This window comes from Planococcus citri, chromosome 4, assembly GCF_950023065.1.
Source record: "Planococcus citri chromosome 4, ihPlaCitr1.1, whole genome shotgun sequence".
Taxonomy (NCBI): domain Eukaryota; kingdom Metazoa; phylum Arthropoda; class Insecta; order Hemiptera; family Pseudococcidae; genus Planococcus; species Planococcus citri.
Genome location: NC_088680.1, coordinates 28,410,200 through 28,428,925, shown reverse-complemented (window position 1 = coordinate 28,428,925; position 18,726 = coordinate 28,410,200). Strand labels below are relative to the sequence as shown.

The window sequence follows — 18,726 nt, the reverse complement described above, 5'->3', positions numbered from 1 at the left end:
AAAAAAAATTCAGCCTGTTTAGAAAAAATATAGCACAACTCGCTACGCAGAAATCCTTTTCGCCTAATTACTCTAGCGAGGCATAAAACATCGCACAGATGTTATATGGCGGTTTGTTTTGTACTTGTACATATTATACGATGTTAACTAACAATGTATCATTTGGTCGTGGTTTTGTGTTTTTTTTTCTTTTTTACTTCCCATCTTCCTCTTCTATCATGTTTTTCGGTAGGTATAATATTTACCATGCTAATATGGCTTTATGTCAAGCCGGTCGAGCTCTGGTTTTCGCGTCGCGAACGTGTAACAGTATCGTAGATCTGGAAAAATTCCTTCTCACATTGTTGCTTATTAAGTTTAGCGTACGTGGTTGAAATATTAATCGTAATTCTGGGTACATAAAGACGCGTGCGAACGGATTCTCTTGCCTGCTCTTCATCTCCGACCTCCGCGTTCGTGTTCCAACAAACGTGGAGCCGCTTAATTTGGTATATTCGCGTAATGTATATCCGACGTTTTTCCACAAAATAAGCAAAAAAACAACAAAAACCGCACACAGATTTTGGTATCGTAGCAGAAATTCGATTACGTAGCGATGATTTCGAAAATGCCTATATATTTACCACACGCTCACAATGAACGACGATATCTTCGAAAAGTATCAATCTAATTACACGAAAGAGATGCTGGGTGAATGAGAGGAAAACAGAGGGGGTGAAGAAGTGTACTCTATACAGAGATGCTTTTGGATGAGAATTTTAAATAAATTAGTGGCCACAGATACCCGGCGATTTTGACGACGTAAAACGCAGGCAATACTCGTGGTTAATTCAATGTTTTCCTCGTATATTGTGATAATTTCGTGTTCGACCATTTTGAATGATTTAATTGCTTCGAGGTTATTGTGCCTAATTTATAAGACTCTGTGTTCGAAAATCTAGGCATGTGCGATGCGAATGTACCGTACACAGATTCAAAGTCAAATTAACTTTACATGCACGAAGGATTATCTGAAAAGAGAAATAAGGCAGATAGGACAAAATGGTAGGGAACGAAAGAGGAAGAGAATATCAGGCAATAAGATTTTGAATATAGATACAGCTTCAATTCATAAGAGGAGAAAATCTTGCAAATTGCTATCACGTTGATCATTTTTTCCAGTAAAAATTGAAAACACCTTGCTGAATTTTAAACACATTTTAACGAATTCAAGATGAAGAAGACATCATTATTTTGGAATAAAATACTCTGAAAATTATACGCTCAATTTTTTTTCACAAGTTCCTTTTGATATTTTGAAAAGATGAAAAACTCAAAACTGAACTTTCGAGGTAAAAACTGAACTTTTTTAAACAAAGTAATATATTAGAAAATGAGAAGATCCAAAATACCAAAAAAATTGAAAATTACATGTGACGTGTCGTTTGTTAGGAATTCGAGGGGATTGAATTCGAATATCCACGTATTTTTTGGATCCAGCGCCTTGGAACCCTTCCAGTCTCCCCTCTTCCACATTTGAAAAAAAATCCAATAAAAATGTGGTCTGGCATGAATCTCAATCTATTTTAAATATCTATTAATTTTTTCGATTCGACCATTCAGCGTCTCCTCAGCTCCTCATTTTGAAAAATCGAATTCTTCAGATCAATTTTGAGCCATTTTTCTAAAAATTAACGAGGAATTGGAAAGTTTCCCAATTCTATAGAATTTTTCCCCACAATATCCAGTGTGTATAATTTTAAACCAATCAGTCGACAATTTTACTCGTTTATCAACATAACAATAAAACTAACTGATGAACTTCGCCTTACAGAACATGGTTTCAATACAATCGTGTAATAAAAACTTCATGATTTTAGATTCCATGCTCTCTGAAATCCCAATACTTGGATAATTGGAAAACATAAACATTCGCCGGACCATTATAATAATATAACACTCGATAAGAGTCGTTTTATTCTATACGCTCTCAATACCGAAGAAGTTCAATGAAGAAACCGGCTCATCTCGCTTTGTTTATCAAATAATCATATCATAAATTATTCAGAAAAAAATGCAACACATACCTGCGATCTTCAATCTAGCAGCGCGACTCTTCAGTGATCCGAACGTGGTGTTGGCGATGCAGTGGTATAGGCCTTCTTTTTCTTTTTTCGCCTGTCGATAAATAACAATTACTCATCAGTAATGTAAAATAGTCTATTGACGTCATCGGCATGCATAGATGAGATATACACGTATAGTGCAAGCTGCACAGAAAGGATGTAATAGGCTGATATGCGATCGCGTGGCGGTGGTAATAATTCGCAAATGTACCTCGGTAAACCTATCCTATGCCTACTCTTGAATTCCGGTTCCAGCACGGTTGCGTGGTGCGCCGTAAATTCAGAAGGATTCGAAAGATTAACGACCATTTTCGCCTTGAAATGCCTTATTTTTATATCCAACGTGACCAACGAGAGAATAACGTTGATATTTGACAGTTTTATTTTTATTACGAACGTATTATAAGTATATATTCTTTTTGAATACTAGTACATATGCAAGGTGTACCGCAACTCTAATATAAAGAGGTGACTGATTTTCGAAACTTTTCAAGAACACACACCACGCATGGTTGGCGATATCGATGAAGCGAGAACTTGGATTTTTGGGCAGTGGGCACCCAAAATAGGCGGGGAGGTTGAACATTGAAAATTAACACGGGTTCTCTAAGAAAGAACAAAGGAAGGCTAGGCGAAAATCTTTTTTAACGCAAAATTGGGAAAAAGAGATCATTAATGAAAAAACAAATAAAAAATTAAGATTCATTTAAAAATTTTGAAAACTTTTTTAGCAGCTATTAGAGGAAAGTAATTAAATAGGTGAGAAAAATTTCTAAATCATTCAAAATATTTTCATCAAATCAACTTTGTGTACTTGGTTCTTTGATTTTGAAGTCATGTCAATTTTTTGGGAAACGGGAATTTCCAATCCAGAATAACTCGAAACCTTCTAAAATGGATCTACAAAGTTGAAAGCAAGAACATACTTGATTAGGTAACATTTGATGGAAATTGAAATTTCCAAAAATATGCTGAAATGAGCGAAACAAAGGATTTTTTCAACAAAAAATGAATTAAAAAAGATTTTATGCACTACAAAGTCATCATTATGGCTATAGGTAGTAAATTTTATTCATACTCGTGTGAGATAGCCTATATTGTGAAGCAGCAGAATTACCCCCAGATTTCAGAAGAACTCTCATAACAAACAAATTCATCTCAAATGCATCCACCAACCCTTCCCATCCACTCCAAAACTCAATTAACCCACCCAACCCCCAACATTTTGATCATATAGAAGGACCCATTTCTAATTTCATCACAATGTTGAATGATCTTCAAATCAATCCCAAAACTCTCATCCAAAAACCAATATTATACCCCCCTTGGCTTCTAAAACCTCCTCAAGTCAACCTACAGCTTATTAACTACCCAAAAAATAGCCACTCTCCATTAGTAATAAAACAGAACTATCTTGAACTTTTATCAGAATACAAAAAATTCAATCTTTGCTTTACAGATGGATCAAAAATACCAACACTTCACACAGGATATGCATACTCTATAAATGATAGAATTTCAAATTTTAAAATCCATAACTGTTCTTCAATCTACACTGCCGAACTCACAGCTATTTTCCACTGTCTCTGTGACATACTCACTTATGAATCAGAAAATAAGTCCTTCTTAATTCAAAGTGCTTCCCTCAGCTCACTAACTGCTATCCAAAATCTTTTTTCCGATCACCTTCTAATTCAAAATATTCATAAAACTCTATTTGACTTACAAAATTCAAACTTCTTCATACAGTTTATGTATGTACCCAGCCACGTTAGAATCTTAGGAAATGAAATTGTAGATATTAATGCAAAATCTGCCACCATCCTTTCTCCCCTTATATTTATCACAGCTGACGACCTCAAATCTATCTTCACCCAAAGCACACTTAAGAAATGGCAAAACTTTTGGTCCCTCCAAACCACAAACAAGCTCTTTCAACATAAAAAATTAGTCCATCCTTGGAAAAACCTCTCCCACTTAAACAGACTTGAAGAAATCATTATAACCAGACTGAGAATTGGCCACACAAAAATCACACATAATCACCTCTATGAAAAGGCCCCAAAACCCACATGTCAATTCTGCCTCTCAGAACTTATATCTGTCCAACACTTACTATTTCAATGTCCCTCCTTACATCAGCACAGACTGTCCCTACAAATAGATGAAAGATCCCTATTCATACCAGACGACCCTTCCGAAATTAAAAAATTCTTAGACCTAATTAAAAAACTTGACCTTACCAACTCGATTTAAATCTCATACGACGGGTGTAATAATCAAGTAATTACAAACACCCCCCCCCCAAAAAAAAAAAAGATTTCATGATTTTTAAAGGGAAAAATGCAAAAAGCTAAGATTTGTTTATGGGACATTTTTTGCATTTTCAGCCGATTCTTGGTGTTTTTAAGTAGTTTTGGAGCCTCCAGTGCATTTTTGAATTGAAAAAAAAAATTAAATGATATTTAAACGGACGAATTAAGTATTTTTGTCTTTATATGGCAATATTGTTCCGAAACTAGAAAACTTTAAAACAGCTTGAGATTGCATCCAATCGTCGTCTTCAGTGGGGAAAAAAATTGGCACAAATAAGCTAAATCTTGATTCTCATGTTAATGAGGTTTGTAAACGAGAAATTTTTCCAAATTTTTCAAAAATAGGTAGGTACTTAATCGTTTACAGTGGGGAGGGGGGGATTACGTATGACACAAAAGAGAAATCTGTTTGAAAAATTCCTATTTCGTCAAAAAATTATCATGCAATTGGCATGATTTTGACTGCTGAAATGAGTATTTTGAGGGGCTTCTAGCCATCTCTTGATGTTCTGAACCGAATGAGTTGATACAATTTAGAGTAAAACATGGAGATTTTGAGGAGAATATCAACATCGTTCTTTTTGTTGATCACAACAATTATAACGCAGCAGAAAAATTTAAAAATCAGAATTCAGAGCAACAACATTGAAAAAGTATCCCAAAATACACCACCAAGCCAAATTTAAAAGGCTGAAATTCATTTTTTGATTTTTGAAAAATTTAAGAAAATTAATTTTTTTAGAAAAAAAATTTCAAAAATTCAAAATTAACTCAAAACCACTTCCGAATTATTTGGGGAGGGGCGATGAAGGAGAGATAGGGGAGTTGAAAAGAGAATAAGAACTCATCAAATTTCAGCTCTCTCACCCATATGGGAAAATTTCGATTTTTTTTCATTTTTGGCCCAGATTTACTCTGTAAAAATTCGGGAACATGAAAATTTTGGCTTTCGTACTGTTTTTGTCTGAATTCACTAACCGGTTTAGACCCTTTTATGGTTAAAATTCATCCATTTTTGCACTATCAAAACGCAAATCCAAAATAAAATCAGAAACATTTATAAAATTTATGAAAAGTTTTCAAAAAAAGCTACGGTACCACAATCTTGGTCGCAGTTCACGAAAAAATATTTGTGTGGCAGAGCGTTGATAATAAAATTTATCAAGGGTGACTGAATGGCTAATTAGCCAAATCGAAAATTTTCATTTCTTTTGATGGATCGACTTCTTTTTCAGCCCCCCTCTCCTCCCTCAAATACTTAATTCTGGCAGAAAAACATAATTTTTTTGAAACGATATCAGAGTTAGTTTAAAAAAAAAACATTTATTTTTTCACATTTTCTTTTGGATCGATTTCAGGCGAATGATGTTAGTTCATTTTCAACTTGAAGTATTTTCAAAACTTTATGTTAAAATTTTTTTATCAAATAAGTTCAAAATACGAGCTAAAAATTCGGCCTCTTTAATCAGCATTTTCACATAATTTAAAATTTCATACAGATCATTTTCAAATTTAATTTAATGTGTTTACTTTAATTGTTGTTCCACTTTGAAAATGTTTTTCAATTCATTTTCCACTGGGAGAGAGGGAGGGAGAGTACAGGTGATGTAGGAAAAAATCATTTTACACCGTTTCATCTCGAAATCCAACATTTTCTACTTTGTTTTTACCAAAGCCGAATAGGTGAATCCGTTGTAGGTGAATTCACCCTCGTGTCCCTTTATTCTCTTCTGTTGTTCAAACCATATATTTTTATGAGTCTAAATAAGAGATGATGGGGACAAAATCGCCGAAAATGGCTCCTCTAGAAGAAAATCACTATGCTTTAATCGTAAATGGTTAACATTTTCTCAAAAATCGTTTTCTCATTAGTCGTTAGGTAGTTATAGTACAGGTAGGTATGCCTTCCAAAAAAAATAAATGCAAACAAAATCACAATTTTCAGGTAACTTTGAAAAAATGAAGTAAAACATGAAAAAAATATAATATGTACGAGTATCTTTTTCAAATATTTAGAAAGTTTCAAAACATTGGATTTCAGAACTTTTTATGGAAAGAAATAAAAATGTTTATGTACCCTACGCAATTTTTAAATGACAATAAAATTTGCGAATTTTCAGTTCATAGTCAATCAACAAACAGTATTTCGACATAAAGGCAATCAGCAAATTACTGTTTATCAAAACCAAATTTGGGACTGATTTGGAATTTAATTCTTAATATTTTTTTATTCATGCACAATTGATTCTATGTATTTACTTAGTTGAATGTTGTAATTTACGAGTACGAGAAAATTTGACTTCATTTTAATAAAAGTATGGTAGGTATAGGTAACTAACTACATTTACATTTTACTTTATAAAATAGAAAAAAAAGATCAAGAGATGGAAAATCAGCTTCCTGCTTCAAGTTGATATTTGAAATCAAACTACTTGGCAACCAGTGAAAGCAAATGCAAAAACTATCTTGCAATCAGCGAATAGCTGATAGCTTGTCTATCTTAATATAAAACGTTCATCAAGTTCTACAGCTAAAGACGTAAAATATGGATTTTTAAAAATCTCCTTTCTCTCCTAAAAAGGGCACAAATTCTTCGTAGATTTTCGAACTCTATGTGCGTGCAATTGTTTCTATACTCAAAATTTCATTTTTTTGGCCAGAACTTGAAAAAATTGAATTGCAGAAAAAAATAAGACACTGCTGTGAGAGAGACTGATGAGTTTACAGCTCGTATCTAACAACATCAAAAATATACATTATTGTGGATTTCTCAACCTCCTAGTTCATCACAAATGATAAGGAAATCCCATAAACTGCTCGTTGAAAAAAATAAGATCTCAGCCCAACTCCAATTCAGTGAAAAATGCTCATGGAATCCTCATTCATCCTCTCACACATTTTGCGAACACAACACCCAAACACACTCGGCATCAAATCCATCAATATCATTCGGAACTAAACTAAAGATGCTGCGATTTAATACCCACACACAGAATCAACAATACAACAGCGAGTAACAACACATCTTGAGGTCAAAATTTCCTAATCGAACAAAGCGAAAAGCCAAGTTCTTTAGCATCAGCAAATACTGCTATATACGACGAAACATCGGTAAGTTACAGATATTTCAAATTTCGATTCACCGCCCTCCTCTTCCACTCACCCCATTATCGAGATTACATTACCATAAATCTATTTCTATTTCGTTTCAATCATTGCGGAAAAATTTCAAACACACTAATTCCATTTCGAACGATATCATTTACCGGTATCAAATTCTCAAAAGCATCTTCATCATTCATCATTTACTTACGCTTTAGTAAAGTCAAAATTTCACTGTTTTATCTTACCGCCAATCGAACATCGTCTAATTTCTCACATTTTCTATACTATACAGCATCCCATACTGGTAGAGATGCATTATTAGGTATATGAATGTAGATGTACTTGTACACATGACAATACCTACGCCGAGGAAACGACAATAACGCGAGAGAGAAGGAAAAAAAACACGCATACCACAACAATTACGTAATCTCGCAGAGCGCATTTTGTACTCGTCCTTCTCACAGCAAACAAAACGACGACTAAGTCAATTACTAGCAACTTTCGTTACATCCGATATCGAATCATTTACACCCGAAAAAGCCACCGTAATGTCATTTAAATCGTTCCACGTTTTCGCCCGCCTTTTAAATGACTACAGCAAACAGTAATACTCTCAGGTAGCATGATACGCTTTACCTAGTAATTATATATACCAGCTTCAATGAAAACCTCCTGTTGGTAAACTCTCCACATACACAATAGCGTAAGTACTTCATCGATACGATACAGCACTCGACACCAACACGCTGTGATTAGTCGAGTTTTAAGAACCACTGTCAAGTTTGCGGTTTTACGCGGTTAGTTCTATGGCAAATCTTCGGCAATACCCGTTTAAATTTAATTCTCCGTCTTAAACCATCCGACCAAACTACAAAACGTGTTCTATTTCTATTCCACCGTATTATTTTTTTTACTCCAGTATATTTTCCGAAGATTAAAAAAAAATCAATTTTACCGCCGCAAAAGCCTCTTATGTACTTAACAATATGAGCAAACTTGTAACTCGGTGTAGCGAAAATTAAGCGACATGTTTTTTAAAACACGAGTAAGACGTATGTAAAAAGTCAACGTAAAATAATTAATCGGTAAGTAATAATTAATCTAATAATGAAGGTACTGGTATACGAATGCACTTACCGGGCTTATCGTTAAAGTTCCACTTTTGGCTTTCTTGCCGGCATAGACGCGATCGTTGTGCATCCATGTGTACGATACTGAATTAATACCTTCGATTACGCTGACATCGCAAGAAAATTTAGCGGTCTGGCCTGACTCAACGATCACATCTTTAGGTTCGGTGAGAAATTTTATTTGGACGAGAATCTCTTTCCCCATCCATGGTTCTTGTATGTCGGCTGTAAACAATCAAACAAATGAAAATTTCGTTAGTGAAATGCTATCGATGGAAATGTCAATTTTACGCAGCTAAATTGAATTGAAAAATAATGATAGGGAGCAGAGAGAACCTACGACAGAAGGAAACGCTGAATAAATTACGTTTTGGGTCAAAATTCTGAGATTTTACTCTTCGAAAAAACGTTAAAATCACATTTTCATGATTTCAACGAAGCATAAAATCTCAAAATTTGACCAAGAAAAGGCCAATTTTGAAAGTTACAGGAAAAATTAAATGAAAAATCATCGAGGACTTGCAAGTGTGTTTCAAATGTTATTTTAAAAAATATGTATTAACACCTCTTTAGGGGTGTCTAAAGTGGGAGCTCTAAAAAGAGGGTTATTTAAACTTTTTCATCTAGATAATTTAATATATACCTCAAAATGTTACGTTGTTTGGCGCAAATCGCAGGTTTCTAGTTTTCTAGGGGTTCCCAAAATATCGAAATTACGAAAAACTGGAAAATTGGATTTTTGAGCACTAGCTGGAAATTTTAACAGGCTCAAAATTTGTTAGGATGGAGGTCTTTCAGATACTAATAAACAGTAAAAAGCTTTTTAGCGGGGTTCAAAGGGGTAGGTTCAAAATTATGGCTCCAAAAATTTTCAAAAATTATGACCCCCCCCCCCAATTCTGTCCTCGAGGGTCAAAATTTTTAAAAATCACCTCACATAACGTTTAGCGAGTTCAAACAGATATTTTACGCTAGAAAAATTTTTGAAAATAAAACTCAGTGGTTCCTAAAATTCTTTTTTTATTCACAACTTTGGGAACCCCTGGAGTCCAAAAAATCGTCATTTTGGATCAACTAACTACGGATTCGTATTTGGACATTTATTACAACATTTCAAGAGTGGTCGAGTCGATAACTCTCTGGGCCCAAAAAATGACCTTATCGCAATTTTAGCAAAGAGCAGGACTTTTTGACAAATTAGCGAGAAAGTGATATATTTTTACAATTTTTATCAAAAAAATGAGAATATTTCGCAATTTGTTGACAAAATTGCATGATTTAAATTTTTGGAGGAAAAATCAAACTTATTGGAATTTTTTTGCAGAAAACTGCATGTTTCAAGAAAATGTTCAATAAAAAACGAGACTTCAGGCAGTTGTGATAGAAGACGAGACTTTTTGCTATTTTTGGCTGAACGTAAGATTACTACAATTTTAGAAAGTTTTGGCAAAATGGCAAAACTTTTTAGCAAAAAAGATAGACATTTGTTGATTTATAAAAGAACCTAAATAAGAATCGCTATTTTATAAAAAACGAGAATTTTTAAAATATTGGTCAAAAAGCAGGACTTTTTGGAAATTATTGGCAAAAAAAAGTGATGCTTTTTTGCACATTTTTACGCAAAAGTGAGATTTTTTCACAAACTTTTGTAAACAAACGAGATATTTAGGCAAATTTTGACAAAAAAAGTTGGTATTTTTTGGAATTTTCCGCCAAAAAAACGACAATTTTTAGCGATTTTTGGCAAGAAACAAGACTTTTTGTACAAAAAATAGACCTTTCAAAATTTTTTGGATTTCTCTCCTACTCAAAGTAAACTTTCTTATCAACTTTTGACAAACCCCAGGAAGTATTTTTTTCTACTCTGCTCAAATCATACCTTACAGAATTGCTTTTAAAAAATTTAAAATATGAAAAATATTTATGGCGTCAAATAAAAGGCATACGAAAAAAAACTCATTACCATTTTTTTAAACTGAATATTTTCAAAAATTTGTAAAAATTTATGAAACGTTCAAAATCATAACTATTGAAAATTATAAAAATAAATTCATACAATTTGTGTAAAAGGCTAAACAAAACAAAACATTCCATTTCGTTATTAGCTGGAAAAAATGAAACCTTTCACGAAAATTAAAACACATCGAGATTTTTAGGAAAAATTCCAGAAAATGGAAAATTTCCAACTCGAATTTATGGAAACTCAACAGCAAGCAGAAAATTTTTTTCCAAGTTGAGTCGAGTCACAAAGATCATCATTTCTTCTCACTGTCAGAAAAAATATTATATAAGTATCTACGTATGTTGAATGTCTCGAGTGAAAATTCCTGTTTCTTTCAGCTAAAATTGCCAACAAATGAACAATTTTTTTCAAAATATTACATTTTTCGTCCGATAAAAAAAAAATATTCACATTTTCAACCTTTTCCAAAACGCGATGAGATAAGTAAACTCTCTTCAGTTCATCGTGTTGATTAAATGCTCAACTTTTCTCAACATCATAATAAAATAGTAACCGAAATCATTATTATACAAAACGTTCAACAAGCGTTAAATTTTACCCCCTGCGACCCCCTAGTCTTGAATTTTATACAACTGAAAACATAATAAAATTCAAATTACGCCTACATAAATCGGCGAGAACACGGTCTCCATATTAACACACGAAAATCCTTTTAAAACTAACGAGAAAAAATTTCAGCCCGAAAAAATGCTCTCTTTAAGTAGTAAAACACATTTGCAGAAAATTAGGCGCCATTAAGCCTAACAGGAAGATCAACGGCATTCGCAATACGAACGAGGGCAAATTTACCCCTCTTTAATGGCCAACTATACCATCAAGAATTACGACACTTTTGCCTATATTTTTTACATAATTACACTAAAAGTATACGAGTTGGGTGATACGAGAACGACTGAGATGGAGATAGAGGCAAACAGAGAGTGAACTCGTTTCGTATAGTACTAACAACTACGAGTATCCTATCCAAGTATCCACGCACCATACAGTGCTCTCTGTTTCCGATAAAATTCTCGCCCTCTTTCCTCGACAATTTCATTAGAAATTTAACTATTATACGAGTATATTCCCCATACACACATAGGACGAGTACTCCGTACAAAACATACCAAAACCAGACGTGGTTTATCAGCAAACTATATGTGCGTCCGTTGTGGTTTCCTATATGCTTATGAGCTGAATAACTCGTGCTTATGATTTTCTCGATGACCTAATTTTTTTTCATTAAGAATTTCAAAATAAAAAATACTCGTAGGTAAACAATAAAATGCGTATGCGAGCGATTTACCTACAAATACAATGAGAATAATATCGCAATTCGCATGGATTTGAATATTCGTGGAGCTATTTTAATCATCTAAATCATCTGATTAAGTATAGGTTGGGTACAAATACCGCGATATGGAAAAGCGAAGAAAAAATTTTATTCTCATCGAATTTGTTATCGCCTTATTTCTACACGTAGGTATCGAAAAAATGTCGCGTGGGCTGAAATTTTTTTCCAATCTCTATTCGACTGAGTTCACATTTTTCTTTCCATTCCGTGTTTGCACAATGTGCTAGATTTCCAAACGAAAAGAAATTTGTTTCGAGTACTCACGGTATTTTCTTTCGCGTTATTTTGTACGTATAAAAAAACATAAGGATACATAGACCAATCAATAGCTTGGCTTCTAGCATGTGCCTTATCAACAAAAACCAGGTTGATGCTGTCAAAGTTGGAAAAATCAACAAAAATATGTCCGTATTTTCCACTTCCTAGTGAATCAAAAAGTCTGTACGTAAATCATACCTATAGGAATAGAAAATTTCAACTTTCATATTCAAAGGAGAAACTAAATGGAGCCATTCTTTGCATTCAATGGAAAATCCGATCTTTACGACGAAAAAAAAAATTAATAATGGCAATATTATTTGATCAGAAAAATTGTCAAGATGAATTGGCTTGATTGTAGGTATCTCTCAATGAAAAAAAAAAACAAAAAAATAAGGGATCAAATTATAAAAACTGAAAAAATTTATTTTGAGGGAGAGGGCAAATTACTGAAGGTCAGCAAAAAACGGTTGTATGTAAAATAAAGGGAAGGGGGGAAGTCGTAATAGGGATGGAGTTTTTCAAGTCGAAATTCAACTTCTTCGTCATCTCAGAAAAAGTTCCAAGTTTCGAAATTAATACAGGTAATCTCGTGAAAATGAAGTAGGATTAGACAAACGGATATTTTGGTGCTGAAAATTTTTTATTCATTTTGATTTTCACTTCCAATTTTTTTTTTACGAAGGATTCACGAAAAATGCCTCTTTTTGTCAGACATCTCGCAAATTTCACTCAATTTTTTTCAAAAAAATAAACCTTATCACCTAGGTAATTTAATATCTATTAGAAAAACATTTTTTTCCTCAAAAAGTACCATTTTTGCGTTCAACGAGAGCAAATAAAAAAAATTATTAAAAACAAGAGAAATCAACTTTTCAGGAGATCTGCCCCTCTGTGATCTTCGGTTAATCCCCAATTCGTACTCATTGAGAGACTGAAGCAGGGAACTACAGGTACACCAGGTATGGAAATACAAAATCTATAATAAAAAATAGCGTATTTCCATAACTGAGTTCTAGTTCCTTAACTGAAAGAAGCCTTACTATACCCAAATGACCATTCTCTCTCAAGAAAAATTAGAAGAGACAGCTAATGTTCGATGTTTTTAAATAGCGACCAGCTTGTTTGTTGAAAGTTTGTTCTGAGAGAAGAAAGATTGTGGCACTGATTATGAGAAAAATTAGGTGACCGGAGTGCCTGAAATGTGAACCCCTGCTAACCCTTCTACATACAATCAAACTCATACAACAAATTAAATTAACCCTTTGGAGGTTTTCTAGGTTCCCATGTTGGAGAAACAAATTCCTTTAGGTGGTGTAACAGCTGGGTACCCTGCTCAATTGACTAAATCACAAAAAAGACGTGTATGAAAAATTGGAAAGAGAAAAAATCAATTTCCCCTGTGATACCTATTTTACACCCTCAATTAAAAAAGCAAAAATTATGTTAATTTTACTAAAAATTTCTATTTTTCCTTTTTCTTGATTTATAATTTGAGATATTGCTCCAAATCCAGGTAAAATTAAAATATAAACTTCAGGATGGCCAAAAAATTAAACTAAATGTTGATAAAGAATTGGATTACCATTTCCTAAAGGATTACTAATAATCAAAAAACACATCAACGGTAATTAAAGTCGAAAGAAAATGTTTATCTGATTACTGCAAATTATCAAGATACTCGTAGATACTGTGTAAGCTGTAAAATGTGAGATTTTCTCTGAACTATCTAACTGTATAGACTATAGGCAGTCGATGACCAGACGTACAGGGCAGTTAGTTAATTTTGTGAACGCATTTTCCAAGGACAATGGCTCACTTCACAGGATTAGTGTTTAAATGGGTTGTTCTTATATTCGTTTCGAAATACTGTATTTGTGTGGCTATTGATTTAAGTGCTGTAAGTACATATAACTGCTCATCAAATTCCTGCATCACTAGAACTCTATGTATGTACTTTGATTTGATGTTATTTTTCTCGACTGTCAGGAGGCCAAAAAGTTGCTTGAATCAGAAGGAATTAACAGTACGGACCCAGGTGTAAAGAAACTGGCTAAAAGTTTCGTTCTTGAGCGACGTGAGGCTCATGAAAACATTAAACGTGAACGTGAAATAACTGAACGTGAACGTGCCGATGTCTTGAAGTATAAAGGAGAATTAGAAGCAACCAAGGTTGAAAAGGTATAGTCAAATGGTTTTTGAATAACGAGTAATAACGGAGCAAAGAGTCATGTAAAATAATTTCAGGAGACCAGTTATTCGAAATTCGTGACGATGAGTTGAAATTTCTTAAGATATTTTCGCTCAAAAGAGCTTTACGACGTCCTTTTCTGATCAGTTGGGTTAATTTCAGAAAGCATTAGGTGTTCATGTGATGGCTATCAGCCTATTTTTCTTTCGGACTTTTCCAGTTTTTTTTTCTCTCTCTCTCTTCTTATTTGGTTAGACTATGCAGTCTGAAAGGGTTGGGAAAAATTAGGGAAGATAGAAGCCTTCTTATTGGTATTTTATCTTATAGTTCTTGAATTTTTTAGGAGTATTGTGCGCGACCGTTACGTATCATAGCTGTACGATCGAAACTAGTAAATCTCGTAGACAAAAATTATCCACTGCAGATTAACGTGAAAACAAATGAAACCATGTACGGAAAACCAGATGAAAGCTACTGCGATGCACTGCATGAAATGCTCTCCTCAACTAACTCCCGATTCACAGAAGATGTGTTCGTTATGCAGATTCGTAACCGATTGGTAGAGCATGGTATTATTAGTTTGAATGTATTTACGAGATTCGCACGATGGCTGTACTCGCAGTTCTCGGATAAAGCCGCGCATAAAATTTCGATGTTCTCGTCAAATTTGCCCGAGTACAATGACACCAAAGGAATCGAAGATATTCTAAAATGCGTCGAAGTGGACAGAGATGTACCCGCTGTAATTTGCATCCAAATTGTCCTAAAACCGTTAGAAATGCCTTAAATCCAGCACCACAACAATATCTTAAAATTTTTGCTCAGTTTTTCAAAATTGCTACGTTAAAATCGAAAAATTGCTCTGAAAAATCAGAAAATTGCTCTGAAAAATCGAAATATCAACTTCAGCAGCTGAAAATTTGATGTTAACCTGGGACACCCCCCTCCCCTTTTTAGAAATGCTGAAAAAGTGGCGGTCTGAGTTGGCAGAAAAAGTCAAGTGCGCCAGAAGGAATAATATATATCTACTGTCATCCAAAAGGGAGGGGCTCAGGGGTTCCTAAAATGACGTAATTCCATTTTTTCGGTAAAAATTTGAAAACCTGAAAAATTGAAGAATCTGATTCAGCGATTTAGGTGATAGTATAGCACAGACGAAATTTTCGAATCAAAATTGATCACTTTAGGTAGGAAAAATTGTGGAAACTTGGTTTTTTACAGACATTTCTAAAAGTCTTGCATCGAACTAAAAAAATTGAAAAAATTAAAATATATCAATTTTTATAACGACCGAAAAATTTGTCCAAATCGCTTCAGAGCCTCCGAGCTTTTTGAAAACAAACAAAAATGATCACAAAAAAATATATTAGAATAAAAGTTTCATACCAGTCCAAACTTCCACTTGACCCTTTTATCTACGAAACCGAATGGAAATTTCACGCTTTTTATATTTTTTTAATACCTTAAAGGCATTAGGGGAAAGCAGAGCAGGAAAAAACCCCGGTATTTAATTTGAGGAAAAATCTTATCGTGTAATCGAATCGGTAAAATCAATTTTTTAATTTGTTATTAAAACGTGAAATACCTGCGCTGTGTGTACGCGGATATACGGGTGCTAGCACCTGAAACGTGGTACGATCAAGGTTCAAGGGTGTAGAGACGAAGGAAAAGGGGTAGGAAAAAAATGCAGAAATTTTGTCACGCGAACTGAAATTGTATACGAACTGAAAGCGAAACACGTGTATTGTTTTATTGAGACCGAATTGGACCCGGACCCGGCTAATTTTATACGCTGATGTAAAATTGTTTATACTCTTTCGCTTTGCCGTACTTATACATACGTCTTACTCTGTGTATAGGTACTCGTCGTTTTTATATATATTGTGTTTTTATTTATTTAAAATGTGTTCGTTGAACCTGAATTTGATCGTGGATGAGTTACGATAAAAATTCGCTGCGTGATTGTTGAGAACTTAAACAAGGTGCTGCTTCGTAATTGTCCTCTCGTATGAGAGATGTAATTCGATGGAATTTTTCTTCTTTTTTTTTAAGTGATTTTTTTTCTCCCTTTTTATTAATTAAACGATTCATCCAGATGGGCGTAGTTATGGGTGAATGAGAATTCGTGTAATTGTCAGTTCTTCGAATGGCAATGGCGATCTGATCACGATTCCATCATAAAATAATTCTTAGTTTTATTGAAGGATAATAAAGATACACGTTGATTTTATTGCTATATAGTTTAAAAGTTATTTGGAAACTTGGCTGCTGCGAATCTGCAATAAGTTGACAGTGTCAAGAGTCAGCATAAGTGTCAAGATGTGACTGAAATTTTTCATTTTTGAAACATTGACTAAGTTGGAGAGTAAAAAACAATTCCAGGTGTGTTATTAAAGCAGTGAAAAATACCTAAATTTTATCTTTCATTCGCACGGAAGATCGCCAGAATTCAATTAATGAGCCAAAAAAAAAATATTACTCGACCTTGAAAACCGAAACCGATGACCAATCATTCGTAAACAATGTTGGCAAGTACATAACGAAAAATTAATCGTGGGAATGAAAATTAGAAGTGATTAGGTTGAAAACGTTTTCAAACATCGAAATACTTTCGTTTTTACTTTGTTGAAATGGATTTCCAGGAAATCTTTTGTGAAAATTCTATGATTCAGAATTCAGTTTTTGATCGATTATTGATTCCCAAGCAGTTTTAAAATAACTTTCAAAATCAAACAGCATCACATCGACTCAATAGACACCCTGTAGGTATATTTTAGAAAAAAATTTATCGTCGAATTAAAAATATCGCTTCGGGTTATTTTGAAAATAAAATCATATTTTCAGATTAATCCTAAGCTTGTTTGTATTTTTCACGTTTTATTTTTTAGCTTGTATAAGGAAAGGTTTAAAGTTACCCTGCTCTTTCGCTCCTTCGGTTATTTCACAAATAAACCTAAAGCGTTTTTCCTACTTCGCGAAAGAGGAAAAGAACACCAACGATACTGTAATAAAAGCGAAAATAACAGAAAAGTCACGAATTTTCATTAAAAATTTTCAACAAGCGAAAAGACACCGGTGTAGGGTAATAATGCGCTTATCTCGATATTAAAAGAAAAAAAAATACTAGAAAAAAACAACTCCGAAATGGAAATTAAAATGGGAACACTGAGTAAAAAATTGCTTGTTTCTCGTATCTTGTATACCTATAGCAAAAGAGAGGCGTGTTGAAAGGAAATTAAAATTTTCGAATATTTTTCAGACTGTATCAGAAGCTTACGAGTACGTATACGTACAAAAATGGCTTTTCGAAGGCTCGATTATTTTTTTTTTCAAATATGCTCGAGCTTGTGAACTTAACGCCGTGTGGGAGATTTATGAAGAGGTAAACCGATCAAAGCTCTCTTTGATGTTGTATTTTTTGATTTATAGACTGTTTTTCTTTTTGAAAGGCTTGACGAAAATATTATTTTCACGATGGACTGAATTTGTAAAATATAGGCTTACCTTTCCGTTTCGCTTGATGTTTACTTTAAATTTCAAAAGGTTTGTTTTGGGTGTTTACTTTTTTGTAATTTCGTTATCGTGAACAATTTTTTTTCCACGTTGAAGGACGAAAGTCAAAATACGCCTTAGGAAAAAAATTTCGTTTCGCGAGTGAAAGTAATTTTTCGAATATAAGTACGATACGCCGAAAGGAAAAACACACATAAATGTAATGATTCAATCAAACGAAAATTTTTCTTTGAAAATTATTTCTTTAGCCAGTAGAGAAGGGAAAGCCGATTTGTGTATTCTGAATAGGTATATTTTTCCTATATACGCATATTTATTTAACGAAAGGAGATATCTGCAATGAATTTACTTTGAAAATTATACAGGGTGGTTCGTAATTTGTACAACTGTTCACGTATCAAAATTTCTGCCTTCTAGTTTAATTGCTTGAAATTACTTTTAGATATTTTCATCTTGCGGTCCGAATTTGGTTTCTGAAAATTCCTTGAAATTTAAAAAAATGAATTCAAAGACCTGAAATTCTGGCTGATTGGGTATTTTGTGTATTTTTGGATATAGTTTTGTTTGAATCAAAAATTATTACCTGAATTTTCAGCCAAAAATGGTAATATAGATAACTATCAATACAATAGAAATTCATTAGGTTACTTCTTTCCTAATATGATCCAATGGTGTCAAACTGTCTAACAAGAAGAACACGTAGAAACAAAGGACAAAAGCTGGACATTTTCCAGAATATTAAATTCAAAA

At 33.5% G+C, this 18,726-nt stretch overlaps 2 protein-coding genes across 2 annotated transcripts in view; one reads left to right on the top strand and one right to left on the bottom strand.

Annotated features, from left to right (window-relative positions):
- Positions 1-18,726, bottom strand: part of LOC135845856 (protogenin A-like) — a 192,533-nt gene that overhangs the window by 66,907 nt on the left and 106,900 nt on the right. The window contains exons 2-3 of the mRNA XM_065364705.1: positions 8,666-8,883; positions 2,067-2,157 (exon numbers count right to left, since the gene is read on the bottom strand). Of these exons, the coding sequence (XP_065220777.1) occupies positions 2,067-2,157; positions 8,666-8,883 (309 nt within the window). The remainder of the gene's footprint in view (positions 1-2,066; positions 2,158-8,665; positions 8,884-18,726) is intronic.
- On the top strand, positions 13,995-16,170 carry LOC135844539 (uncharacterized). Its single transcript, XM_065362760.1, has 3 exons — positions 13,995-14,172; positions 14,262-14,453; positions 14,807-16,170. Exons 1-3 carry the CDS (start codon positions 14,083-14,085, stop codon positions 15,248-15,250), a joined length of 726 nt encoding a protein of 241 aa, XP_065218832.1. The 5' UTR covers positions 13,995-14,082; the 3' UTR covers positions 15,251-16,170.